The sequence below is a fragment of the Choloepus didactylus genome, chromosome 6 (genome assembly GCF_015220235.1).
Source record: "Choloepus didactylus isolate mChoDid1 chromosome 6, mChoDid1.pri, whole genome shotgun sequence".
NCBI lineage: Eukaryota > Metazoa > Chordata > Mammalia > Pilosa > Megalonychidae > Choloepus > Choloepus didactylus.
Genome location: NC_051312.1, coordinates 134,152,374 through 134,180,324, shown reverse-complemented (window position 1 = coordinate 134,180,324; position 27,951 = coordinate 134,152,374). Strand labels below are relative to the sequence as shown.

The 27,951-nt window shown below is 39.9% G+C and overlaps 2 protein-coding genes across 3 annotated transcripts in view; both read left to right on the top strand.

The window, feature by feature from the left end:
* The first annotated feature begins 45 nt into the window (after nt 1–45).
* On the top strand, nt 46–22,343 carry MPZL3 (myelin protein zero like 3). Its single transcript, XM_037841620.1, has 6 exons — nt 46–288; nt 9,589–9,755; nt 12,802–13,012; nt 14,381–14,546; nt 16,076–16,139; nt 19,704–22,343. The coding sequence occupies exons 1-6, from the start codon at nt 216–218 to the stop codon at nt 19,728–19,730; spliced, it is 708 nt and encodes a 235-aa protein (XP_037697548.1). The 5' UTR covers nt 46–215; the 3' UTR covers nt 19,731–22,343.
* Nucleotides 22,344–22,754: 411 nt separating this feature from the next.
* The window catches only part of JAML (junction adhesion molecule like), a 30,633-nt gene continuing 25,436 nt past the window's right edge, over nt 22,755–27,951 (top strand). The window contains exons 1-2 of one of the 2 annotated variants that reach the window (XM_037841618.1): nt 22,755–22,907; nt 27,803–27,865. In XM_037841618.1, the coding sequence (XP_037697546.1) occupies nt 27,823–27,865 (43 nt within the window). In that variant the 5' untranslated portion in view covers nt 22,755–22,907; nt 27,803–27,822. Of the gene's footprint in view, nt 22,908–26,691; nt 26,766–27,802; nt 27,866–27,951 lie in introns of those variants that run through there. The other variant, XM_037841619.1, reaches the window with a different exon arrangement.

Genomic DNA, 27,951 nt, shown 5'->3' with positions numbered 1-27,951 from the left:
GTCGTACCCTCCCTTTTCAAACAAAGGAGCAACTAACTTTAACTCGCGAGCAAGCCCAGGTGTGGTTCTGGAAAGAAGCCACGTTCCTATGGCAACTTCCGACTGCCATTTTACGTTTTCGGGCTACAGCCAGCCTTCAACGTCACTTCCGGTGTTACCTGTCTACTTACCGGGAGCCGTAAACAAGGTGTGCAAGCGTCTGGGGAGCTGTCGCGATGCTGCAGAGCGGAGCGGCTGGAGGCCGTAGCTGCTCTTTCTTCCCGCTGCTGGGCGTTCTGTTCTTCCTAGGTAAGTGAGCTGGCTGGCTCCGACCCACTTCCGGCCAGGGATTGGGGAAGATGGTCGCTTTTCCGGTTCCGGGTGGGGGTCTCAGGAACGCCCCCCGCTCCAATTTTGGGACGAAAGTGGGGAGGGTACCGGGAGGGTTTGTTTTCTCGTTGTTGTCACCACCCACTGAAGGAACTTGCTGGCTTGTCATTCGTTTCCCAGCCCCTGAGAGCTCAGCCACCTCGCGTGACTTATTGTATTGTGGTGATGGCCTGACAGGATGGAACCACAGAGCGGTCTCGCTTTGGGGCACTGGTGGTGGTGTTTTGTGATGAGCTATCAGTGGTTGACTCTGCTGTGTTTTGTGGGTTGTATATCCTGATTAGCAAACGGTAACTCTAGTGTTCAGTAATTTCAGTAATTTTGCGAAAGAAAATTATGACTCTTGGTAATTATATTTTTCTGTAGGTGATTGTCAAGGGCTGTGAAATAAAATGTTCATTAGTCATAGGGGATTGTGATGTTATTTCGTTAAAATGGAACAGTATATTGTTGAGGAAAAACCAATTGCTTGGTATTTTAATAACATCATTTTTAAAAAAAGTAAGAGAAAGGGTGTATCAGTTCTGTTAACATTTTAGCCTATTAAAAGTGTTGTCAGAAGTGCAGTATTCACACTGTCACATGTTTTTAAAATTTGGAGAAGTTTTGCTTTCATATAATTTTCATTTTGCATACGTTTCAATCCAACCTAAGTACCTTTATTGTAGGGTGCAATTATTTCCTGGATTTTCTGTATGTGTGTTTCTGGGAAATCAAATGTTAGTGGGATCCAGATGGTATATTAATAGCTAACATTAGAGTGAGTTGTCAACATCATACAATTTCCCTGTGTGTAATAGGGATTTCTGAAAGAGACTTGAATATAAAGAATTCAGTTGTCCTAAATTTTAGCAGGGAAGGCCGGGAAGTTTTTATCTGGTGACTAATATTCATGCAGCCAGCACACTCCCTGGTCCCTCCCAGTTGTCTGTGTCATCACAAATATTAGTGTCCAGTTTTTCAGCTAAATGCTTTTGCAATATATTATTTAGGCTGGCCTACTGTCATTCCAAATTCATAATCCCTGTTCTCTTTCTCTCTTCCTCCTCTTTTTCCTTCATTCCCAACCCCCCACCCTCCACACACAGAGGAAATGTTAAAATATTGTCCTATTGAGGAAAAAAAATTCTAGAAATGTTTGGTTTCTTAACTTAAACCTGATGTCATATTGAATTGAAGAACATACATCAAATCCAGCATACCAAATAATAATTCAATAACATATGAAAAGTTTTTATTATCTCTATGCACTTCTGAATAGATGTATCTTTTGCCTTTTTTGGTCTTACTTTTTACAACAGCTTTATTGAGATATAATTCACATACCGTACAATTTACCCATTTAAAGTGGTACCCATTCAGTGTTTTTAGTATATTCACAGAGTTGTACAACCATTATCAAAATTAATTTTAGAACATTTTCACCCAAACAGAAACCCAGTACCCATTAACAGTCACTCCCCAATCACTCTTTCCCCAGCCCCTGTCAACCACTAATCTATTTTCTGCCTATATGGATTTGCCAATTTTGGACATTGCATATAAATGGAGTCGTACAATAAGTAACTGTTTGTGACAAGCTTCTTTCACTTAGCATGTTTTCAAGGTTCATCCATTCTTTGCTTTACTTTTGAATATGTTGGATGATAGACTTTGTTCCAACCAGTGTTTATTTGCCTTTCCTCTTCAAAGATAGGACTCATTAAATTATTAGCTTTTTTGAATTCTCTCTAAATTATAAATATGGTCCTGTTGTATCAGTTGTATAAGTACATAGAAAAATTAAGCAGCCTAGGGTTCCTACACTTTTCTGTTTTCCATTTCAGTGTGAAATTATATGAATCAAAGGTTGGCAGATTTAAATTTTGGAAAGTGAGGTGCACAAATTGGGAGCTTTGTTTTGTCATGTTTATTTGATTTCTTCCAAGTACAAAATTACTTATTTTTAGAATGTGATTTTCTTATCTTCTTCCCAGATTAAATTTTTAAAATTATTATGAATATTTTTATAGTTGGCTGTTTTTACCTGGTATGAATGCTTTTTTACTCAGGTGAAAAGATAAATATTTGCAGGGACATTAGGCCCTATACAGGATGAAACTTTCCAAATGAAGGTTGCATTAGGGTTGGTATTTTATTTTTTCTCTTTTATTTTATGGGTGAAGGAGACGCATTATTTTACATCCATTGATTTTAAAAACACTTGTAATTGCAGTATAATATATGTAGTGAAAAAGGCACATATCATAAGCATACAGCTCAATCAATTTTCAGAAACTGAACACATTTGGGTAACCAGTACCCAAATCAGGAAACAGAATGTTATGGCACCCCAGAAGACTTCCTTGTGCTTCTTTCCAGTCAGAACCCCTACTCCCCCAAGGGAACAAACATCCTGACTTCTAACTGTGCAGGTTAGTTTAGTTCATCCATAGATCTTACTTTTATATAACTATACATTTAAGACCCCCTCATCCAGTGTTTAAATTCCAGTAAAGTGACTTCAAATATTGATAAATTTGTGTTGAAATCATGCTTATGAATATGGAATTTAAATTTATTAACAAGGAAGGATTGGTAAGTAGATAGCTTTATTGATGTTGTGCTTATGATAATTCAGTAACCAAAAATTGCTCAGAACTTGTAATTTTTATGCTTATTTTGTAACAATTTTTGTTTTATAAATAGGAGGCTCTTGGGCTAAGCTCTGTTTTGATGAGCACAGGGTCTGTTGGAATATACAGACAAGTAAATAGATAATTTTGAAAACTGTTACTAATAGAAAGAGGCACAGGAAACCATGGGAGCACAGAGGAGATACCCTTGTTCTGCCATGAGGATCCAGGGGAGACTTCCTGGAGTTGTTACCCAAGTTAAATCTTGAAAGGGGAATAAGAGTTTGAGGTAGGGAGTGAGGAAAATTCCAGACATAGAGAAAAGCGTAAATAAGACGTGGAGGCATTTAACAGCTTTCCAAGCAAGTTTCCTGAAACTCATTCTGATTAGAACAGCTTAGATCACATGTCAACCCCCAGCCAATCTCTGTGGTCAGGAGGATGGTGTGCTGGAGCCAGCCTCTACTGGCTGTCAAGATCTGATTATGCTTTCTCTTCCTAACTCAGCATTTGGTGACTTTCACCTTTGTAGCTTGAAATTAACCATGGAACTATTTACACCACAGGAATTGTCAAACCTTACACATCAGGGCTTTTTTTTTTTTTTTTTTTTTTGCTGTTTACTAGAACATCAGTGGTTTAAGCCATTCTGTGTCATCCTCAGAACTGGAAGTAGAGTCAATTGCTAGAGTCAGTTATTCATTGTTTGCTCCCTTCTCACTAGAACCATTCACTGCCCTTCTCTACTCCCTAGAAAGCCCACCCTATAGACTGCATCATCCAGGCTTTCTTCATCTGGCTTCCAGTTGGGTTTGGCATTGGCACGAGATTGGAAGGTAGGAGGATGGAAAGGTCAGGTGCTTTTTTTTTCCTGCTCCCTCCCTGCCTTGGTGTCATGGCTGAGTCCCTCTAGGACTACAGCTTTTGTCAGGAGGCCCAGACTGCAGCTCTCACCAGGTTTCAGTAACACTCTTTCCTCCCCTTGCCCTTTTAGTCCTGGCTATAGTAAAGGCTTTGTATCTTGGTTGGTTCCCTTGACTCTTCCCACATACTTCATAATCTCTGAGTGTGCCTTCTGTTTCCTGCTTGGACCGTGACTGCTATAGTCACCTTCCTCCAAGCTTATGGGCTATGTGGGAAAGGATGGATATCCAAAGAAAATCTGGGTGCTGTTAGGAAGAGAGATGAGCGGAATGGATATTGAGCTGGTAACAAACAATCATTTACTACATTCAGTTTGAGGTTGAGTGGTGGTGATATCTGAGTGGGTATTTCCAGTTAACATTTGGATGCTTAGAGGCAGGTCACGGCTAGCAATATAGAAATGAGGATCATTAGTGTATCAGTGGTTGTTAAATCTATAAAAGTGGATAGCATTGTCCGAGGGAACCATGCTGAATGAAGAACCGTGGGCTCAGGATGGAACTCTAAGGAACATCAGGGTCTAAGGGATGGGTAGGAAAGGAGCCTCAGAAAGAGATTTTATTGAAACTGTCAGAGATGTGGAGTTTGTGTGTGCATTGTAATCTGTGTGGAGTGTTGATTGGAGGGACTAATGAGACTCTAATTTATAACTAGTCCAGATTTCTTTGCTCTAAACCAGGGGCTGGCATACTTTTTCTGTTAAGGGCTAGAGAATAAATCTTTGAGGCTTTGTGGGCTACACAGTCTCTGTTGCAACTCCTCAAGTCTGCTGGAGTGGTACAAAAGCATCCATAGGCAATAAATACATAAACGAATGAATGTGGCTATGTTTAATAAAACTTTTTTTTTTAGAACAGTTGTAGGTTTACAGAAAATCATGCTTAAAGTACAGAGTTCCTATATATTGCCGCCTCACTCCCTGTCCCTGGCACCAAGTTTTCCCTATTATTACCATTTGCATCAGTGTGGTACATTTGTTGCAGTAGTATTATAAATTATTAACTGTAGTCCACAGTTTACATTGGGGTTTACTCTTTGTGTTGTCAGTTCTATGTTTTTCTTTTTAATTCTTACAACCTAAAATTAATCATTTTAACCATTTTCAAGTATAAAATTCAGTGGTATTAATTACATTCATAGTGTTGTGTTGCCCTCACTGCTATCCATTACCAAAACTTCTCCATCACTCCAAACAGAAACTCTGTAGTCATTATCCATTGGATTTCACAGTTTTAAGACATATGATGCCCTTTACTAGAAGAAGGAGTGGGTCCAGATTGTGGTGGATTTAGAAGTGTATGGGAAGTGGGGGAGGGGATGGAGACTTCAGGTGTAGACAACTCTTTCACAAAGCTTGGCTTAGAAAGGAAAGAGAGGGCAGTAGTTGGTGACTGGAGTAGTATTGTAGGAGAGATTGTTACTGTTTTTGTTTTATTTTTATTTGTTTGATTGTTTTTAAGGATAGGAAAGTCTTCTGTATATTTAGAGGCTGAGGGGAGACCTGCTCCAGAGAGGGACAGGGACGCTCCTGAGAGGGAGAGGTTGAGAACAGTAAAGAGGGTTTTTTCTGCTGGAGCAGGGCTTGGAGGGGATGGGATCTGGGCAGAGAATAAGGGGTTGGCCTTGCATAGGAGAAGGGACACCACATCATTTCAGGTTGGGGTAGGATGGGTGCAGATGCCTGGGCAGTTTGTATGGCCTGGGGTTTCTTGGAGAAGAGCTGACATTTTCTTCTGAGAATGAGTAGCTTGGAGGCTGTATAGAGGACTGAAAGAGAATGGCAAGGGTTTGAGATATCATGGAAAGGGTTGCTGACCAAGGACAGATTGAAGAGTAGTCAGGCCTCATTGAGGGCACACCTAGGGGGAGGATTTATGAATTTCTTATGTAAATTTTTTATCTGTGCATTTGTGTAATTTTTCTCCCTCAGGGTACCCTCACTACAGTCTAGGAGAGGTCATACAGGACTGGGCTTTTCCTGAATGGGTACATGGAAAGATCGGTGTACAGGGCAGTTAAAAGTGTTGAAAATACTGTAAAAAGGAGATTGGAGGGGAATGGGTAATTAATGAGCATACTGTGTGCAGATTCTAGAATGTTTGGTGACCTGCCTGCCTTCTCTCAGTCTCTTCCTGCCTTCTCCCCTTCCTCTGAATTTTTGCCCTCAAGGTGCTTGTATTGTAATGGAGGAAATAGCCTTTACCAATTGGGTGCTGTCAATGGCATTTGTGCTTGAGTAGTATTATGTACTATTGAAGGTTGTGGGAAGGATGAAAAAAGAGCAATGCACTCCATCAGGGAATTAGGGAAGGCATCACAAAAGGAGTGATATTGGGGCTGGGCTTTGAAGGTGTGTGAGTGTTGGGGAACAACCCGGACAGGATTGGGGTAGGGATGGGAGAGCCTTTCAGACAGAGGCATATTCAAAGAAAGGCACAGAGGCATGAAAAGGACACAGAATATTTTGGAAATGGCAAGACATTCCAGGCATGGTAAATGGGATGGAATGGGTAGGTTGGTGTCAGACCCCAGAAAAAAGAGTCTAACATATAGAAGGAATGTCTGATCCAGGGGCCCTGCTGCTTGTCTCACAGAAAATAGGTGCCCCATAAACTAAAGAATGAAGGTTGTTCAAGGCTATTCCAGCCACAGTGGCGCCCCAACCCCAAAAGGTGGGTAAAAGCAAGGTCAAATATGTCTAAAAGACAAACAACCAAAAAGGCCTGCTCTCCCTAGATAGATAACGCAGCTGCTTTTCTAAGAATAATGTGCCAAAATCCTAGCAACCTGTCAGCCTAGAAATTGATAGGCACTTGCCCAATCGAGGCACAGGACGCACTCAGCAGGCACCCTTCTGCCCCAACACCCTTCCCTCCCCACGTGCGTTTTTCCTTTAAAAAATGCTGCTCTCAGATAGAGGGCTGGAGCCGTTTTTCTTTTCTTTCTTTTCTAATGGCTCCCACCTGCTTTCTTCTGCTTTCTTCCTCTAATAAACCTTATACTCTCTACTTAAACCATGACTCGCTGCGTTGTGTGAATTCTTGAATGGCTCTAGACCTAACAGTTGGTGGAGCAGGTGAAGTTTGGGGCCAGATTGTCAATATTTGGATTTTATTCTAAAATCCAATTGGGAGTGAATTATTGAAGGTTTTTGAATGTGCAAGATGTTCATTAATAAGAATAGCTAATATTTTATTGAAAGCTTTGATTCCAGGTGCTGTGCTAAGCATTTTATGTATTATCTTATTGAATTTTATTGAATCTTCATAATGATCCATTGAATTAGGTCTTGTTGTGGTTTGCATTTATCAAGTGAGGAAATCCAAACTTGAACAGGTTAGGTAACTGTGATTAAGGTCTTTCAGCCAGAAAGTAGCTGAGCTAGAACTCAAATCCAGGTCTGGCTAATTCTCAACCTGTACTTTTAAACCACTATACTGTACTTATATTTTAAGATAAAGGAATGGGATGTGGGGAAGACTTCAGATTGTCCGTTCGTTTTTACCTACCAGTTTTTAGAGCTGGATCTTGAGTGATGAGTAAGGATATTTTCAGGTTGGTGAGTCAGGAGTAAGGGCTTAGGAGAGAATGGGGCTGAGGGATGAAGACTTTTCAGGCAGGGGGAACAGCAGTTTCAAAGGCCTAGAAGCAAAGAATGACAAGTTTAGTATGACCACGTCCGAGAGGATGCTGTGGAAGAACCAGAAGCCATCCTCATCTTTGGGATGGGTTGGGTTCTTATTAGAGCTGTGAGCACAGTCTAGGTCTTCTCCTTTTAAGAGGAATGTGAACTGACTAGATTGTCTAGGAAGGAGTGAGAAAAAGGATTCAAAGCAGGCAGAGGTAAAGGCAGTGGACCTGATGATGCATAACTGTGTCTGTGATGGGGCAGGCTGAGAGAGTGTAGGCAGATCTTTAGAGGTGGCAATAATGGGGAAGTGCAGTGAGCACTTACTCTGGGCCAGGCAGGCTTCTCAGTGTTTGCCTATTTTTACTCATTTAATCCTCACAATGTCCTTCTGGGGTGAGTACTATTATCATCATTCCTGTGAGGGTGAGGATACTTAAGAAGTAAATAACTTGCCAAGGCCACAGAAAGCCAGCAGGTGATGGGGCTGGGATTTGAGTCCAGGCGTCTGGCTTGGAAGTCTGGGCTCTCAATCACTGCGCCCTACTGCCTCTACTAGAGGAACTGGTTTTCACAGCTGGGTGTGGGTCTGTTGCCTTCTGAAACCTTGCTACTCCTTTTACCTTAGGCCTTTCAGAAGAATCATTGCCTATTGCAGTGGATAGGGGAGCAGGGAAAGCAAAATGTTGGTGATCTGCTTTCATAAAAATGGCGTCCTGGTGAAAGACAAATTTTTGCTCACTGTTCTCTGAAGGTTGGGGGTGTTGGTCAGAAGAAAGTGCCAGCTCTTTTTGGGGAGGTGGAATGTCAAAGTTGGATATTTGAGGTGGTTTTGGAAAAAATAAGTCTCTAGAGGGTTTAAAATATCTTATTTTTTATGTTTTAGGATGCATTAAGTTGTTTTGTTTTCCTCCCATGATTTACTTTTAATGGATATGTGATTCATTAACCAGCTGTAAGAAAAGTGGTGGGGGTAGGGGGTACTAGCTAAAACCTTGGGGCAGTTTTAGACAATTCTTTGAAAAAGTTTTCTTATTCTTATTTTAAAAAAATTTTTTATTGTGTTTATATATATATATAACAAAATTCCCATTTTAGCCATTTCTAAATGTATAATTCAGTGGTATTTGTTACATTTACAATATTGTGCTGCCGTCACCACCATCTGTCACCAAAACCCTTTCATCACCCCCCAAAAAAACCTTGCACCCACTAAGCGATAACTCTCCATTCACCCCCTCCCCAGCCCATAATAACTTGCAATCTACCTTCTGTCTCTGAATTTGCTTATTCTGCATGTTTCACGTAAGTGGGATCATAAAATATTTGTCCTTTTGTGTCTGGCTTATTTCACCCAATGTAATGATTTCAAGATTTGTCTGGGTTGTAGCATGTATCAGAAATTCATTCCTTTTTATACCTGAATAATATTCCATTGCATGTATATACAACATTTTGTTTATCCATTCAGGTGTTGATGGATACTTGGGTTGTTTCCACCTTTTGGCTAATGCGTGTAATGTTGTTATAAACATTGGTGTAAAAGTATGTTTGAGCTATTCTTATTTCTTATGCTCATTTTGCTGGTGGTTGAGGCAGTGGTAGCTTCACCTTGCAACTGTGCTGTACTTGGGTTAAGGCCCTTAAACCACGAAAGCTGCTATATACCCAGACTCTGTGTGGATAGAGTGGTGGGGTTGGTGGGGGTGATGTTGTCTATTAGCCTGCTGTGGTCGGACCCACTTGTTTGTGCTCAATTTAACTACTAGTCTGTATTTGGAAAAATGCTGGTATAACAAGGTTTAAAATTTTTACCCAAGCATTCATTCTATGATGTAGATTGCAGAATGATAAAAATACTGTCTTTGATTAATGCAAATATCATCTCCGTGTCCTTAGTGGATTTTCCTGAGGAGATATTTATTGCTATGGTTTTTTACTGAGAGCCCTAAAAATGATAAGTAGTATTTCTGTATTGTTCATTCACGTTTGTATATTCTGCCGAAATGAATAAATAATACATTTTAAATGTCTTGGGCTTCCTTTGATTAGGTATTTACACGGTCCTTTCCTTGGAGATTAAAGCAGATGCCCATGTCCGAGGTTATGTTGGAGAAAACATCAAATTGAAATGTACCTTCAAGTCGACTTCAGCCATCACTGACAAACTCACCATAGACTGGACATATCGAGCTCCCAGCAGCCGCCGCACAGAATCAGTAAGTGTTAGCTTTTAAGGAAGTTTTTTTGAGTCTTCTGTGGACAACAGTTTTAAAATCCTTTTTATCCCCAAGTCACAGGCATACCTTTGCCCTTCTCACCTTGCAATAGAAGAGGAGCTTATATTTAAATGGAAGGAAATGAGCCTCTACCCTATATGACATTCATTTGGTCAGGTGGGGCTTTTTGTTCCTCCATGTAAGAATCTGGCAAATAAGTTACAGGAAAAAAGCTGTCAGAAACTCAGAAGAGGAAATGTGGTTTAATTTTGTTTCCCTTTGTTCTTTTTGCGTGATTTCATAGCTTCATTTTCAGATTCGATGTACTAAAAAAGGGTACCTCCTAGATGTTGGATAGAAAAATTCTGTAGGTCCAAGTCACAGACATCCTTTCTCTTAAAGCTGCTCATTTCCTGTTGTATATAGTTGTCTCGTATGTTTGTATATCTGTTCTCTGTAGGTTTATCTTGGCATCTTCTCACAGAGTATAAACATCTGCATTGATTTATATAGCAACCTTTGAAGGAAATGATGAAACCTCGTGTACAGCTCTTGGTGACAGATGGTCTGGCAATATTAGATGCATAATGTACTTTATTCACACACATAAATCATATTTATGGTTCAGATCCCATTGTGTATATCTAATTGACGATCTCAATGCTATAAAAAAAAAACCCTTTCTCTTTTTGCTTCCAGCAGTATCCTTAGTTCAGGATAGATGTTATAAATATGTGGGTGTCATAGCTATATATAAGATTGTATTTTTGAAAGTAGCCTTAATTTGTTCTTGTCACCTCCATTGGAAAAACTTTCTCTTTGATTTTAATGTATAAGCTTTGAATTGTGTTTCAGGAGCCTTTACTGAATATCACTTAGCTCTGGAGTTAGATAGTAGCTTCAGTGAAGGAAGCGAGGCTGTATTCTTGGTACCTTTTTTTTTTTAGACTTAAAATAGTTCGCTCAAGTGTTTTTGATTCTGAGTGGTCAGGAAACTATGGCTGGCCTTGTTTGGCTCTGCTTCCTTGGCCAAAAGTAGGACAGAGCAAGCTGTGGGGAGCTTCTTCGATCAAAAACCTTAAATACAAAGAGCAGTTCTCTTACAATGCTGTTCTCTGTGAAGTTGGTTTAAAAATCAGCAAACTCACCCAAGATGGAGTTAGTGGACCTTTAAAGTCATACAACATGCTCTTGCAGTTACACAGTAACTCAGGTTTCAATTCAGCTAATTAGCAAAGATAGGAGTATCACTAATTTTACTTGGAAAAAGAGGTTAAAGTAATCTGGAAAGCACACAGCAGGGCTTGTTTTGTCAATAAGGAGTTTCAAGACCTTTTATATTGATGCTAACAATCAGCAGTAGATATTCTTGACTTCCTCCTTTGGTACACTTATTATTTCTTCATATCTGTATTTCCTACCAGACTGTAAGTTCCATGAGGGTAGGGACTGTGTCTGTCTGGCTCCCACCATCTCTTTGCTTAACACAGTATCTAGCACATAGTAAGTATGCAGTAAATATTTGTTGAATGAAAGCACAAACAAATGAGCCAGTAAGTGATTCAGCTGCTTTTCAAGATTGGGCAATTCAGTGGTTGCAAACTCCTAGGCTCCTAAGTGGGAAGGTATCAAGTAAACAAAGAAAGAGGAAAGCCTTGCATCCCGCATAAGAGAGAGAAGTCATAAGGTGTTTTTGGTGATGAAGCATTTGATCACCAAGGGTGAAACAGCATCATTTTAATTCAATATACATACATTGAGAATTTACTTTGCATTTGTCTTGGAGTTTATATTACTTGCTTTTTTAGTTTTCTTGGCTGCTCAACCAAATACCACACCATGGGTTGGCTTGAACAATGGGAATTTATTACTCATGGTTTTGAGGCTAGGGAAAGGTCCAAATCAAGGTGTCATTCAGGCGATACTTTCTTGATGAAGACTGGCACTCTGGGCTGGCTGCCGGTGATCCTGGTCCCGGGTTCCCTGTCACGTGGCAATGCATGTGGCAGCCTCTCCTGGCCTCTCCCTTCTCTTCCAGATTCTGTTGACCTATAGTTTCTTGCTTCCTCTGATTTTCTTTCTCTGTGTCTGGTTTACATTTAGCTTATAAAAGACTCCAGTCATGGGTTTAAACCCACCCCCATCGAGTTGGCCACTTCTTACCTGAAGTAACCTCATCAAAAGGTCCTACTTACAATGGGTTCACACTCATAGGAATGGGTTAAATTTAAGAATGTGTTTTTTTCTGGGGTATATATCTCCAAGCCACCACATTTGCCAAGACAGAGTAATTGAGAGAGGCTGGATTATATTATATAATCCTGGTAATTTTGAGAATTAAAAAGTCTCCCCTTTGGCACTTACTAGTTGTGTGCTTTTGAGTAACTCACTTAGTTTTTTGTTTAATTTTTTATTTTTTTTAAGCCTTATTACCCTTTCTATAAATTTGGAATTATTATATTTGCCCCATGTATTTCAGAGTTGTTATGAGGATGGAATGAGTACATGTGTGTGGAAGTCATTTGCAAACTATAAAATGCTATACAAATATTAGATGTTACTTTACAACAGAGTTTGAATTTATCACTGTTGACATTTTGGGTGGGACAATTCTTTGTTGGGGTGGGGGTGGGAGGGCGTCCTGTGTAGTGTAGGATGTTTAGCAGCATCCCTGGCTTCTCTCCGCTAGATGCCAGTAGCACCTCCCCAGTTGTGACAACCAAAAATGTGTCCAGATATTAGCAAGTGTTTCTTTGGGGGCAAAATCACCTCCTATTAAGGGCTACTGCTTTAGGACTTTAGTGAGAATTTAGAAAGAGGACAGAGAGTTAGGATCCAGGATTCTCTAATCCGGCTTTTTTTTTTTCCTGATCAGTTTTATTGATCTGGCTTTTTACCTATAGGACGGAGGTGAACAAAGCATAAACAAGTTTTCCCAACTGAGAAAACTTATTATACAGTTGTATTTTATTTTGGATCTACTTTGCTGTACATTTTCATTGCATTTTCCATATTAACTTTTTTTCTCATGGTATTGCTTTCATAGATTTTTCATTATCAGTCTTTCCAGTACCCAGCCACAGCAGGCATTTTCCGAGACCGGATTTCCTGGGTTGGGAATGTATACAAGGGAGATGCATCCATTAGCATAAGCAACCCTACCATGAAGGACAATGGGACATTCAGCTGTGCTGTGAAGAATCCCCCAGATGTACATCATAATATTCCCACGACAGAGCTAACAGTCGTGGAGAGGGGTAAGCTAACGGCCATCAGGTCTGCAATGTTCTGTGGCTACTGTGATGCTCTGTGGAGCGGTCAATGATAAGCAAAGCTACCTATGTTTGTAAGTCTGTTGGGTCACTGGAGCATTGTGTCAAAGTGATTTTTCTGCTGTGCGGATGTGCCTTTGAGCATAAATTTTTTTTACCTTTATTTTGCAAACTGAATTTTCTCTTCAAATATTGTCATAGTTTCCCCATTACTCCTTTTTTTTTCTTTTAACTTCTGGTGATGATAGATCTTGTGGAATGAATGGTCAACTCCTGAATATTTGGAGGCAGGTTATCTATATGAAATAAAAGTCATAACCCTCACTCATGAGACAGGGTCCTTGCCAAGGCCTTGAAAGGATACTCCTTCTAATAATGGGAAGCAGCATGTTTGTTTTATGCTGCAAAGAGCAGCAGTTTCCTTTTAGTAGTGAAACAGAAGGAGAGTAGGTTAAGGACTAACCTTTGTCCTACATTATTCCCTGGTGATTCTTGAGTGGTCATGGTCATTCTAGTCCTTAGCTGGATTTGAACCAAAGACTTAGAGATTCAGGACTGCATTATGATTTATTATAAATGCCTTACCATTTCTCAAGTGTTCCCTCCCACTCCTCCTTCCTTCCTTCCTACCTTCCTTCCTTCCCTCCTCCCTCCCTCCCTGCCTCCCTTCCTTCCTTTTAAAAATAGTAACTCAGGTTTCAAAGACATGGACACATTTATATACTGCTGGTAGGAATAAAAACTGATAACGTTTTTCTGGAAGATAGTTTGGCAGTATGAATCAGATGCCTTAATTCCATTTAAAATTTTATCTTAAAGAAATAGAGATAAGTATAAATATTTACATACAAGGATAGTCATTATAATGTGTCTTGTAGATTGAAAGAATTGGAAGCAACTTGAATGTCCAGCATTAGAGGATTGATTAAATAAATGACTCAGTATGGAAGAATGATATGCAGCCATTAAAAATCACACTGAGAAGAAATTTTCAGTGACTTGGAAAATATTTATCATATATCAAGTGAAAAAGCAGACTAGAATTGATATGCACAATATGATCCATACTTCTAAAAATGTACACCCCGCCCCCACATACAACCCATGCCCACACACCCCTTGAAAGAAGATTGAAAGGGTAGATACCAAAATGTTATCCCTAGGTGGTAGGATTATGGGTTATTTTTAATTCTTATTTGTGCTTTTATGTACTTTCTACCTTTTCACAGTTAATTTTTTCCTTTTGTAGTCGGAAGGAATACAAGAGTGAAAGTAAAACCCATTTCATGCCCTTTGATGAACGAAGCACCTCTGCACAGCTCTCTCTTTGACCTTCTCCTTTTCCCCTCCTAGGTTTTGGCACCATGCTGTCCTCCATGGCCCTTCTCTCCATCCTTGTCTTCATTCCCTCGGCTGTGGTGGTTGTCTTGCTTCTGGTGAGAATGGGGAGGAAGGCTGTGGGGCTGAAGAAGAGGAGCAAGTCTGGCTATAAGAAGTCATCTATTGAGGTTTCAGATGAGTAAGTCTGGCCAGAGCCCTGGGCAGTCAACCCGTTTCCTCTTCAGAGCCCTGCTGTGTGGATGGCACCCAGAGGCCTGCTTCCAGGCCTTCCTTTCTTCTAGGCCAAGTTTAGGTCTGCTCTAACCTTCCAAGAAAGGTTGTTTTGCTGAGGAGTACCAGAAGAAAGGTTGAAGGTGAAACATGTGGATATTCATTTTGGAGGAGGCGAAAGAGTTGATATTATGATTCTCATCTCCTGTTTTGGAAATCAGATGGTACAATGCCATGGTTCTGACTATAAATTCTGAAGTAGAGATGCCTTTTCTTCCAAACTGACAGGAAATTCCAACAAGTTAGTTCTTTTCCCCTTCTTCTTGTTTTTGGCATCGAGGTTGATGTCTCCTTACAGAAAATGCTCAAGTGATGAGAGAGGCTTGGAGAATAGCTGTGGATGGCCAGAATGATTTCAGTAACCAAGATCTATTTTTGGTCAACATGTGCTCTGGAGGGGTTAATTGGATTGTGGTTATCAAAGCCAGTTATCAAACATCACTCTGCCAGTGAGCAGGCATAATCCAGTTTTTTCCCTAAAAGCAAATCTACTTAAAAAACAAAAAAAACCACAAAAATCTACATAAAAACCCTGTTGGTTCTTCATTGTTTATATAAGGTCTTACCTCGAGAAGTTGCGAAGCTTTTTCTCTGTGTGTGTGCATGTGCCCTTTTCAAAGGAATTTGTGGTCCAAAAACAGTGGAGAACTCTTGGTCAAAAAGTGAAAATTTCAATTTCTAAGCAAGACATATAAGACCCTTTATGATCTGGCCCTAATTCACTTTACTTCCTGCCATTTCTTCTCATTCACCTCACACTCCAGCTACAGTGAACTCTCTCCCCCTCCAAATAAACTAAACTCATACAGAACCTCTGCCCACTCCTACATGCTTTTCTCTAGACTTGGAATGCCCTCCCTCCTCTTTTGTTTGTCTGGAAAAGTCTTTGTTATCCTCCAAGACTCAGCTGAAATTATCTCCTCCTTTTGCCTCTGGGAGTATTAGTCACTCCTTCCTCTTTGCTGCTGCAGTGATTTGACCTTACCTCTGTTAAAACCTTGACTACATTGTACTATAATGTACCTGTTAAGTTTTAACAGGTCTGTCACCCTTTTAGATTGTGAACTCTTCAAAGGACCAGATTTATTTCTCTCTTTATCCCCAGCCAAGCCTGAGACATGGTGCTCAGTACATTTCTGAATGAATGATTGTGACTCATGCCTGTTTATTGATACTTACTGTGTATCAGGCCCTGTGGTAGGTGTTTTATGTGGATTTTATTTTTTATTTACTCCTAACAACTATCCTTTAAGCGTAGGAGGTAATAATTGCTCTTTATAGATAAGAAAGCAGGCTCCTGGAGTTTAAGTAGATTGCCCAGAGTCACCCAGCCAGAATTTGAAAACAGACCTGTTTGACTTCAACACCTGTGCTCTTAACTGCTCAGACATTCTGAGGACCCTGATTATTCCGACTTGGTTTGTCCTTTCTCTACAGCACTGACCAAGAGGAGGAAAATGGTTGCATGAGGAAGCTTTGTGTCCGTTGTGCTGAATGCCTGGTAAGTCCCTGCCATTTCTTCTGCTGATTGTTGGCGTTTCATTTTCCTGTTCACTTAGGGGATCCTTTCCCCTCAGATGCAGTGGAGCATATGCAGGTAGGGCCAAGGCAAGGTGTGAACCAGGGTCTTCTCCAAAGCATTTTGGTCTCAGAGGAACCCTACCATTATAACATTATTTTGCTTTCTGTCTCATGGGAAAAGAGTGGTGTCCTTAGATTAGGGAAGGGGGTTGCATAGAACAGTCTCTTTTGACCGAGAAAATCCTGAAAGAGGTATGTCCTAAGCTACTTAGTTCATGCTTGGGGTCTTTGACTGGCTGGATCCAGAGCCTTGAATTTAACTTTTCTGCTGAGCCTCGGTTTTTTTCCAGAGAGTTGCAGTAATATAATCTTTTAGGTGACTTGATGGCTTTTATCAATAAGAAATACTCATGTTGGAAGGTTGGAGTTTTTTTTTTTTTTTTTTTTTTTCTTTGAAGGTTGGAGCTTTGATTTAAATTTCAAAAGTCGGTCATCCTCCCCCTTTGAACACTTCCTGTGACTGATAGGCTTGCATGGCTGTCCCAGATCCTAGGAGGAGGAAGGACTCTCTGATGTGGTGAATTTGGAAAGATGTCAGAAGCAACTTATGATCTAATATGAAACATACCTGTCATTTCAGGGTTTAAACTTGAGACCTCTTTGTTCTTATTGCCAGCCTTAGCACTTGGCCAGATGGCCACAGCCCAATTACTCATTGCAATGTTCTTTGGTTCTCTTTCTCTCATGTAATTAAATATAATATGTACAATTAGAGAAAGGTTGATAGCAGGAGCTAATAGCAACTCCTTGGGGTTTGAATATTTTGATAACACAAAATAAGTGAATGCCCATAGGATTGTTATACACATTTCAGAGATTAATTCATTCAACAGTTATTTCTTGAACATGCACCATGTGCCAGATTCTATTCTAGGTACTTAGGAAACAGCAGAGAACAAAGCTGACAAAAATCCCTCCCCTCAAATAACTTACATCCTTTGCCTGGAAAACTTCTCATCCTCCAAGACATAGCTGAAATGTTGCCTTCTCTTAAATTGGGGTACAAACACTAAATAATATTACTAAATTAAAAAAATAAATAAAATATATAGTATTTCAGATGGTGGTTAATGTTTTAGAGAAAAATGAAACAAGAAAGGGGATGGGGTGTGCTTTATTAAATAGGGTAGATAGGGACACCATCACTGAGATGACACTTTAATAGAAACCTAAAAGAAGTAGATGGCAAGCCAAATAGCTATTGTGGAAGGGCATTTCAGGCAGAGGAAATGGCAGGTGCATTTGACTCGGAGGCGGAACATAATTGGCACGTCCTAGGAACAGCAAGGAGGTCCTTGTGGCTGGACTGAAGTCAGCAAGGGGAATAGGACTTGTTGAAGTCAGAGAGAGAATGCAGCTGCCAGATCTCATAGAGCCTTCTAGGAGATTCTAATGGCCTGGACTTTTACTCTTAATGAAACTGGATCCTTGGGAGATTTTAGAGAAGAGAAGAAATATGAACTTATTTATGTTTTAGAAGGATCTCTCTAGTTTCTGTGTTGAGAATAGGTGGCAAGAGTCCATGATAGAATCTGGGAGACCAGTTAGGAGGCTTTAGCAGTAATCCAGGTGAGAGAGAATGGTGGTGGTTTGGATCAGGATGATAGTGGTAGGGGTGGTGAGAAGTGGTTGTATTCTGATTATTTTGAAGGCAAAGCCAGAGTATTTGCTGTTGGGTTGCATGTATATGAAAGACTAAGAGGAATCAAGGATAATTCCATGGGTTTTGGCTTAAACAACTGATAGAATGGACTTGCCATTTTCTAATATGTAGATGTCTGTGGGTGGAACAAGTTTTAGGAGGAAGATCAGGAGTTGGATTTGGACATATTAATTTTGAAAGGCTTATTAAACTTTCAAGTGGAGATGTAGAGTGGCAATTGGATATATCGGTATGGATTTCAGAAGAGGGGTATAGACTGGAGATACAAATTTGGGAGCCACTAGTAGTTAGAGACTGGTGGAGACATTTCCACTAAGGAAATGAATGTAGATAGAGAAGAGGTCAAGGGACTGAACCCTGGAGTACTCCAAGCTTTACAAGCGGGGGTGATGTAGAGGAACTAGCAAAGGAGGCTAAGAAGGAATGAGGGAGGAGGAAAACCAGGAGAGTTTGGTATCCTGGAAGCCAAGTGCAGAAAATTTTTCCAGGAAAAGAGAATGATTAACTGTGTCAATTGCTGCTGAATCAAGCCAACTGAAATAAGCACTGAGATTGATTACTGAATGATCTAGTAATATGGAGTCATTGGTGACCTTGGCCAAAAGCAGCTTTAGTGGAATAGTGGGTATGAAAGCCTAACTGGGGTAGGGTCAGGAAAGAATGTGAAGAGGTATATTGGAGACATTATAAACAACTCGTTCAAGGAGTTTTGCTGTAGAGGGATGTAGAGAAATAGGGCATTAGGTAGAGGGAGGGGTCAAGACTTTTCTTCTTAAGATGGGAGAAATTATAGCATATTTGTATGTTGGTGGGAATGATCCAGTAGAGAAGAAAAAAACTGATGCTGGGGGAGAGAGAGCAGAGGAGTGCTGGAGTGATGCCAGGACTAGTGCACAAGTAGAGATGTTGGTCTTAGATAAAGGTAGAGACACTGTATCCATAAGAACAGAAGGGAAGACCACTTGATGAGCCCAGATGCAGGTGAATGGGTGACTGTAAGGGTGGGAGCTTATGGAATTTCCCTTCTGACTGCTTCTGTATTCCCAATGATGAGAGAAAGCCTACTCAGCAGCCGAGAATGTTGGGAGGATGTATTGGAGGTTTGAGGAAAGAGGGAAAGATATAGTCATCTAGGAGAATAGGAGAATGAATGGACTAGAGAGATGTGGCATGCCAGGTAGCACTAACTAAGGTTAGACTATGAGTTAGAATCACAACAATAATGATAATGGTGATAGTAGCTAACCTTTAATGAGAGCTTACAAAGTCCAGGCACTGTGCTAAGTAATTTACATACATTGTCTCATTCAATTCTCCTAACAGTTCTATGAGGTCTTTTTATTTCTATTATCCCCATTTTATGGATGAGGAAACTGAGAATTAGAGAATAAGAATAAATTTGCCCAAGGTCACCCAGCCAGCAGGAGGTGGAGCTGGGAGTGGAACTCAAAGTTAAACTGATCCCTCACCCAAACTCCTGTCCACAGCCCTGTGCTGAGTATGAATCTACATTCTGCTGCAGACAAACATCCTTTTGTGTTTGTTGAGGTTTTAAAAAATACTCACCAAGGAGAAGGAAACCATTATAGGTCTGAAGCAGAAATGAACCCAATAGACACTTCTGTTGTCTATAGTGGACAATTATATTGTGGTCCTATCATGTTTTCAGTACCTTGAGCCCGTGGCACTCTGCTGCTTCACTATTCATGTTGCCCAAGCCAAGTTCTGTTAGGGGGATCCTAATGTGCGGCCTTTGCCTAAATTCTAACCATGGCGTTATACTTCATATACATACCCCACCTACTGTTCTTTCCCCTCCAGGATTCAGACTATGAAGAGACATATTGATGCAAGTCTGCAAGATATAAGGAGAGTCACCCATCTAATATCAGAAAACATCCATTCCATTGGCAGCTAAAGCCTCTCGGATAAGTGGAGCTGGCCTGGACCAGCAGTGATGGAGGATTCTGGAGGTCATCAGTAAAGACTTGAGGAACCATTTATTTATTGAAGAAATGTTCTTCTTGTATTTATAAACTATTCAAAAACTCTCAGAAGAGACCTCATAACCCTGCTTTTAATAAGTTATACTCTAATTGAATGAAGGAATTCTTTTCCCGAATGAAAGATACTCTTTGTTTCATCTTTGATCTTGAATGTATTAAATGTTTTCTTCCAACTGTTTGAGGGAGAATTCTAAATGTGTGCCACGTTGCTGATGCCCAAATAATTTTTAGAAATGAAATGGAGCTTGTAGCTTCCTGATGTGTTGCCAGACAAAAATGTTTGTTTGGGATAGTTAATCTTTATTTTTTTGCTCCATGAACATTTCCATGTTAGTTAGCGTACAGCATATACTCCTAGGTTTGAGGACCTTACCATCATTTGTATTTGCGTGATTTGGATTTTATAACCCCGACTTCCTTAGAGTTGGGAGGATCAGGAGTCAATGCTTTGCTTTGACTGTGTTTTTAAAGTATTAAATGAAGTGTCATCAATTTACAACTGAGGAAACGAGTAATAAGGTAGAGGAATTCCTTTCGTCTTGCTAGGTGCCTTTTTATTTTACTTTCTTACAGTTGAATGCTTTATGGGTTCCTTCTTGACTTTTCAGGTAAGAGGCAAGAAAATCTCTTCAAAAGATTTTTAGTGAGGGACGTATAGATCAGAAATCTTTGGGCCACTTGTTCAGTGTGTGGTTGCCTGGGGCTGAAAACCATTTCTGACACCTCAAGAGAGATAGGAAGACAGTTTGAGCAATGAGAACAAATAATTTGGGCTTTAGAAGATTTGAAGATAGAGATCTAATTGTGAGAGTGGCTTTTTGTGGGTCCTCATTTCTCTGAAAAAGAGTTGATGTTCCAGGAACCCAGTTAAAGCCACATCCCATTAAATGAGGAACCTGCTTTGGCTAGGTTTTCATGTTGTAAGGATTAATCCAGTGTGGTATGTTTGTCATTTTAGGTAAATGGTGCTGATGTTTTATAGCTTTAATCATGATTTGGACCAGTCCCTTCCTTTGTAAATGACTGAACAATAGAGTCCTTCATGGGATGGGAGTAAGTTGATAATTTATTCCTCTCCATGAATTTTGGTCATATCAGAGTCATAAGGTTGCTATCAGTTTCCTTCTTCACCCCTTATATTGAGGTCTGGGTTAAAGCTTTTTTTTTTTTCCCTCAAAGGAACACACAGCAGTTTTGAACACCTGCCTTATTTAAAGATGGAAAGAAAATAATTTTTCTTTTTAACCTTTCTTTTAATATCTTCCTTGGTGATATTCTCTCTCTCTTTCTATCTCTTTCTCTATCTCTGTCTCTGTCTCTGTCTCTATCTCTATCTCTATCTCTATCTCTTTCTCTCTGCTGCTGCTGCTTCCTGGGTTCTTGTCACACCATATGGAGACCAGCCTTGTCTAGAAAGGGAATTTAATTCTGAAAGCTTCATAAGGGATTAAAAGCCTTTCAGAGTTTTTCTTTGGCTGCTGAACTCTTTAGTTGTGGTCACATTGCCTTATGAGTTCTGTGCATTAAACTCTTAATTATGTTACAAAATGTGACCTTATAAAGTGCTTTGTGTTTTCCATGTGACCTGTTACCTCAGGGTACTTGGGGGAAACTTTTAGTTCTCTGCACCTCCTAAATCGGGCATTGGTGCTTCAAGAAAGGAGGTTGCATGTCCCTATTTAAAAAAAAATTCTGAATCTGAATATTCTACTATGTCACTTAGAGATGGTTCCAAAGGTGAACTGCACGAAGACCCATAGGGAGTGGACCAAGACTACCATTTAATTGCACAACTCAAAACTTTGCTGCCAGAGGAGATGCTCCGTCCTTTGAATCCGGTGTTGGACCATTATTCTTGCATCTCACTTTTTTTTTTTTTTTTGTGGGAAGGTATGCTGCTGTAAACAATGTGCACAGACATTGTAACTCTTGGTATCTTTACCAGTTCATAGTTAATAAACTTCTTTGCACTTTCCGTCTTTGTTTTGGTTTGTATCTACATATAGATGAGGATTGTCATTTGAAAGAGGGGGGGATTGTGGTTTTCAGCATCAAGCAGCCAGTCATCTCTGAACCCAGAAAGAGCCTACATAAATTCAGTGGTGTGCTGGAGCCAGTTTTTAAAGCAATGGTAGCTTGTAATTGGCCTTGGTGGGTGCATTTGCAATACAGAAATCAGATTTAACATCACAACCCTTCTCAAGGACCATGCAGCACAGTCCTTGAGCAAGTATTCAACAGCTTTTCAAATGATATGGGACCAGTTCCATAAAATGAGTATGCACAGGTCTAGGACAACTAATCTGGTGAAAGTCAAAGGCGTATGCAAGCGAGTATGCTTGTTTTGAAGTGGTGACTTAAGACCTCGAGATACTTCAAAGTAAGGAAGCCTTGAGTTCTTATCTTGTATGTCCAAGTCATCCAAAGGGTTCTCTTGGGGAATAAATCTCTGCTTGTATTCCAGAGATGCTGGTATCACACTGTCAGAGGAAATCTAGTTTGGACTGGGTGAGCATATCTTTGGAAGCAGGGGTCGTGATTGCCTGGCCATACTGCAACTCGGTGTTGAGAGAAAAAAAGAAGGGTAATTACTATATCTTAAATACAGAGCAAAATGTTTTTTATCAATCATAAATCACTATATTTCGTTTCCATAAGGCTGACTTCTTTCTCAGCAAATATTTACCTGATGCCATTTGAGATCCTACCTGCAGAGAGCTTGTAATCTAGAAGGGGAGATGATGCCCAGAGAGATTTGTAACGCGAGGCCTACCTCGGTAAGTTGAAGTGATACCTCTTTCTAGAATGAAAGTGTGAATAAAAATTGGTTAATGGGCCAGATGACTGAAACGAGAACCTTGCTTTAGAGGTTCCTGTTTGCAGCTCTGCAGCTACCACAGGACGCACGCATTTGGTTTGCTCCGGGTCTGCTTGCAGAAGTTTCTTGAGTTGAGGGGGGGGAACCGCAGTCTGTGAGAGATTTCGGCTGCTTTGCTTCTTTCGGTGCCGTTTTTCTTGGGTAAGTATTTCCTTGTATTTCTTAAAGTTATTTTATACAAACTTTGCTCACTCAGAAGAAGGCTGGTTCCTAAGTGTTAATTGACAGTCCTTTAAGATTGTAAAGCCACAGTTGCAGAACTCGCCATCTCACTGGGACACAGTCATAAGGTTCTCTAGTGGGGGCAGTTTTCCTTTCTGGGGTGTAGAGTAATTTAGGTTACTCCAAGAAAAGAGGAGTATGGTTTGCTTTTATAAAAAGAGTAAAATATGATGATGATGGTAAAGCTCTAGCTTTTACATTGCCTGTGGCTTTCAGGTAGAGCTGTGACTAGGTGTCCTTGAGCTCATGGCAGGGCTCGTCCTTCACTGTTTCTCTTCTCTCAAACCCAGACCAAGAATGCAGGGACTCAAACCTCCCAAGAGTTCTAGGCTATTGTCCATGCTCGTTTTACTCTCTGTGTAGCCCTGACCTTGGGCAAGACTGATGTGGGATGGCTTAGGTATAACCTGGTCTGAAGGAGATCCAAGAGTAATACACTTCCAAGGTCTCCTTCAGGTAGAGGGTTGACTTGTAACTTGGGCTGTGTTATAAGATGCCATGCCAGACCACACTCCTCTTTGTCCAGTGTATGGATGGATGAGTAGAAAAATGGGGGCAAAAAAAAAAAAAAAAGACACCCAGTGTTCTTTTTCACTTTAATTTTTATTGTTATTATTTTTGTGTGTGTGGTAATGAAAATTTCAAAAATTAATTTTGGTGATGAACACACAACTATATAATGGTACTGTGAACAACTGAATGTACACTTTGTATGACCACATGATATGTGAATATATCTCAATAAAATTGAATTAAAAAAAAAGATGCCATGCCAATAACCACTCTGTATTAAATGGTCTTGGGAGGAAAGATGGGGGCACATTTTAAGAGATTCATGCCTCAAAGTGGTTGTGTGGAATTCTATGCTAAAAAACCTGAGAGATCAGAGATTCACAGCAGTATGGAGTGGACTGTGTGATTAAGTGTAGGCTAGGCAGCTATTTGCTCAGTAATTGGTTATCCTTACTAGGAGCAGGCACTTTTGACTGAGAGACCCCACCGCTCTCTTATTTTTTGTCTATAGTAAATTTGGGGTAAAGGATGATTTGATTAAGTTATATCCTGTGATCCTGGGTAGGGGGGGAATACACTGTTTTCATCCTTTTACTGTTAGCTTGTAATATTTGGAGGTCATTTTCACATCTTGGGTGGTAGTCTCATTGTGATGCATCTCTTTTCTGAGGATTTTTTTTTTCTAGTATAATTATGTCAAGACCAACAATCTTCTACACTATTAATAATAGATAAGGGGACCCTCCACTCTAACAACCCCCACAATAATGATAGAAGGTATTAACCAGGAGCTAGATTGTGAAGAAGGCATGAGCCCAGGTCAAAATGTTTGGCCAACTTGTAACTTACTATGCAGAATTATCTCAAGAACATTTGCTGAGGAGCTAAATCAGTATCTGGAGAAAGGCAGGAAGCAGAGTAGAAGCTGAGAATTTAAATGGAGTTTATTATTATCAAGGTGCTTCTGAGTGCTTTGGTTGGATTTACAAAAACTGAGATCCATGATGCTTATCACTATATTATGTATATTCTGTTGTGCATTTGTAGTAGGATTTTCTGAATATTTGCCACCTAGGTAGGACATTTAAATATGACTAGAGTGTTCTTGGTAATTGTTCCTGTTAGGTGTTATTAGCTCATTTGGCAAGTGGTTATGGACCTCTTACCCTGGCCCTCACACTGTGCTGGCCAGGAGATTAATTACCCAGTGAGCCTTCCCAAGTATGGTTCTTGGCCTCATGGCCCTTATAGTCTTGGGGGTGGGGTGGGGATGGACAGCGAGACTTTAATCAAACATATAATATAAACATATAAATAGATAATTATAAATAATTATAAATATATATATAATATGTAATAAATATATATTATAAATAGATAATATAAATATATAAACAGACAATTATAAATATTTATAAATATATATTATATTTATATAATATGTAATAAATATATACTATTATAAATAGATAATATAAACATACTAATAGATAATTATAAATAGTGACACATCCTATAAAGGAAAGATAAATATTACTATTGAAACATATGTCTGGGGCTCTGACCTAGTCTGAATGGTTCGGAAGAAGTTTCCCTGAGGAAATGACATTTAACTTCAGATCTGAAAGATGAACAGGAATTAGCTGGGTGAAGGGGTGAGCGATGGGGATGGGAAGAGCATTCAGTCAGAGGGAGCAGATTAAGTTTATTTTGATAAAGAGTTCAGAGAAGCTTTGCTCTAGCATATTTACTTTTACCAATGTGGAAAAGCAGCATAGTGTAGTAAGGACACAGAATCTGAAGCTAGACTGCCTGGGTTTGTCCTGCCTTTTCCACTTGCTTCGTGATCTTAGGTAAGTCACTTCACCAACCTGTACTTCAATTTCCTTGTTTGGAAACACTAATAGGGTTGTTGTAAGGATTAAACGAGTTAATGTGTAAAGTGCTCCAACAATGCCTGGTGTATAATCGTCTTGGATTCACTGCTTGTCAACTACTGATTGCTGTGTGGTGCTCTATTAACTAGGCAAAAATAAATCTGACCTTTTAATGTTAAGGATGAGTGATTTCCCAAAGATCAAAGAGTTAAAAGAAGGTCTGACCCCCGAAGATAATTTTTTTTTAAACTCCAATTCAAAGCTTTTCCCACTAAAATCATTGCTTCTCTTTTCATTCACATAGAGACCTAATGGTGCATTTGATGATTTAGGACTGAAAATGGATTTCTTGTATTCTTTGGATTGTTTACATGGTTTCTTTGAATTTGTTTGAAAATGGTTTGGGGGTGGCTCTGAATGACTCAGGTTGGGTGATTGGATTGAGTCTTCATGGAGTCACTGGTTTCCTCTTAGAATTGAGTGACTCAGTTGTAGGATGTCTATCAGCATCTACCCAGTATGTGCCAGGTGCTTTGGGATGGGAATGGGATACAAATATATACACGACTGGTATGGTCCTGCCCTGCCGAACGTACAGACTGGAGTAGGGGTTGTTATCAGACATGTTAACCAATTACTACAGCTCCATGCAGATGGTGCACCATGGGGAGCACAGACAAGGGCTGTTTGCTGGGCAAAGGAAGGACCACAACTAACTCCTTGGGGAAGAATTCATCCAGAAGGTGACAGGGATTTCAGGTGTCCGATATAGGAGGATTAACGTGAAGGCTAAAGGAAGCCCTTGATAACCCTCACCCCTGTGTGTGTGGGGGCTGGGAGTGGGGGGTGGGTTAGAGGGGTGGGGTTGGGGAGGTGGGTAGCATGGAGCAGGAGTACAGCTCTGGCCCATGTGAGAGAGATCTGTGATTTCATTAGATATCCTTATGTTTGGGAAATTTAATATGACTCTTGGTATATTTGGACCAGTATAATTATTATTTCTATTGTTATAGTGGGATTCAAAAATCAAAACTTAAAGTTCCATGTTCATTCTGATTCATCACTTGCCATTCATATAAAAGGTGGAAGCTCAGAACCCCAAATCTCCTTAAAGCTACAAACTCTGTTTTCTATCTCACTTTTAGGTTATAAAAACATAGAATCTTATATGGTAATGCTTTGTTTTTCAAAGCACTTTTGTATGCGTTATCCTATTTGATCTTAGCATTATTATCCCCATGTTCCAGGTGAGGAAACTGAGATTCAGCAAGGCCAGCTGACTTGTCTGTATACGTGGGGTCTGTGGTAGGACCTCCTTGAACAGTTTGACCCTGGTTTTCCAGATGGAGGATTTTGTTGGTTAGGATACAGAGAAGGAATCTCTTAGGTAATCTTTTTTTTTTTTTTTTAACAAATTAAAATGGCCATGACACGTGCCAGATTTCCCTGCAGAACCAGGTGGGGTACTGTACTGTTAATGCACTAAAATTTATAGTAGATTTCTGAGGTGGAATTCTGGTGCCCAGATGGTTAGGGATGTGGGGATCACAGATGATACTAGGCTCAGTAGTAGGTGGGAACCCAAGGATGGTTGGGTGTACTGCTTGGAGCAGGTTCCTCTGTTGAGCTTAAAGGAAATTTGGGGATATTGTATAGAACAGGGATGGATCCCTTTCCTAGGAGCTGGAGCTGCTGAATGCAGTAAAATTAATACCACAGAGATAATAGGGACATTAAAAAAATACTTTTGCTCATGCATGGCTCAATTTTCATTCTACCCACACTGCCCTGACTAAAAAAAATTAAAAAATAAAAAAGCTCACCATGGGCCTTTTATGTGGCTTCTTTGTGTCAGAGAGCTTGATAAATGCCTTCTTTGAGTTTAAAATTTACCCCTTATTTGTGTATTTCCTGTCCCACATGTCCTGAACAATCTTCATGTATTTAAAAGCAGTAATTCTAATTTAGTTGAGAAATAGGTAAAAACTTCAGTCTGGATATCTTGTACTTTTTTTTTTTTATGTGAAACTCTCTGGAATGTCTACAGTTGTCATCTCAAGAACATCTTGCAATCATTTTTTTTTTTCCTCTTGAAAAGCAACTTTCATTTAATCTTGCCTTACTAAGCCAATCTAAAGTACTCCCAAGTGACTCTCCAAACACTGTTCTGTTTGCTTTATCATAGCACTTATTAACCCATCTGGCATTTTCTTAGTCATTCACTTGCTTCTCCCCCCACCCCTTTCCCCCCACATGTAAACTCCATGTGAGCAGGGATTCTTTTTTTTTCCTGTTCAATGCTGCATCCCAGTGCTTGAAACAGAGGCTGGCCCATGTAGATATTCATTATTGGTCTGTTAAATTAATGAACTTCTCTTGACATGAGTTTCTGATTTTTTTTTTTTTTTTTGCTTTTGTCTTAAGATTTAAAAATTGAGAGCAGCATGTTTTGCCCATTGAATCTCATCCTGATGCCAATGTTACTGGGTAAGTAAAAGCCAGGAGACTGAGGGGGGTATTTAATTGCTTGTGAGTCTCATGCATTTTAAAAAGCCAATTTTGTATATTTTCAG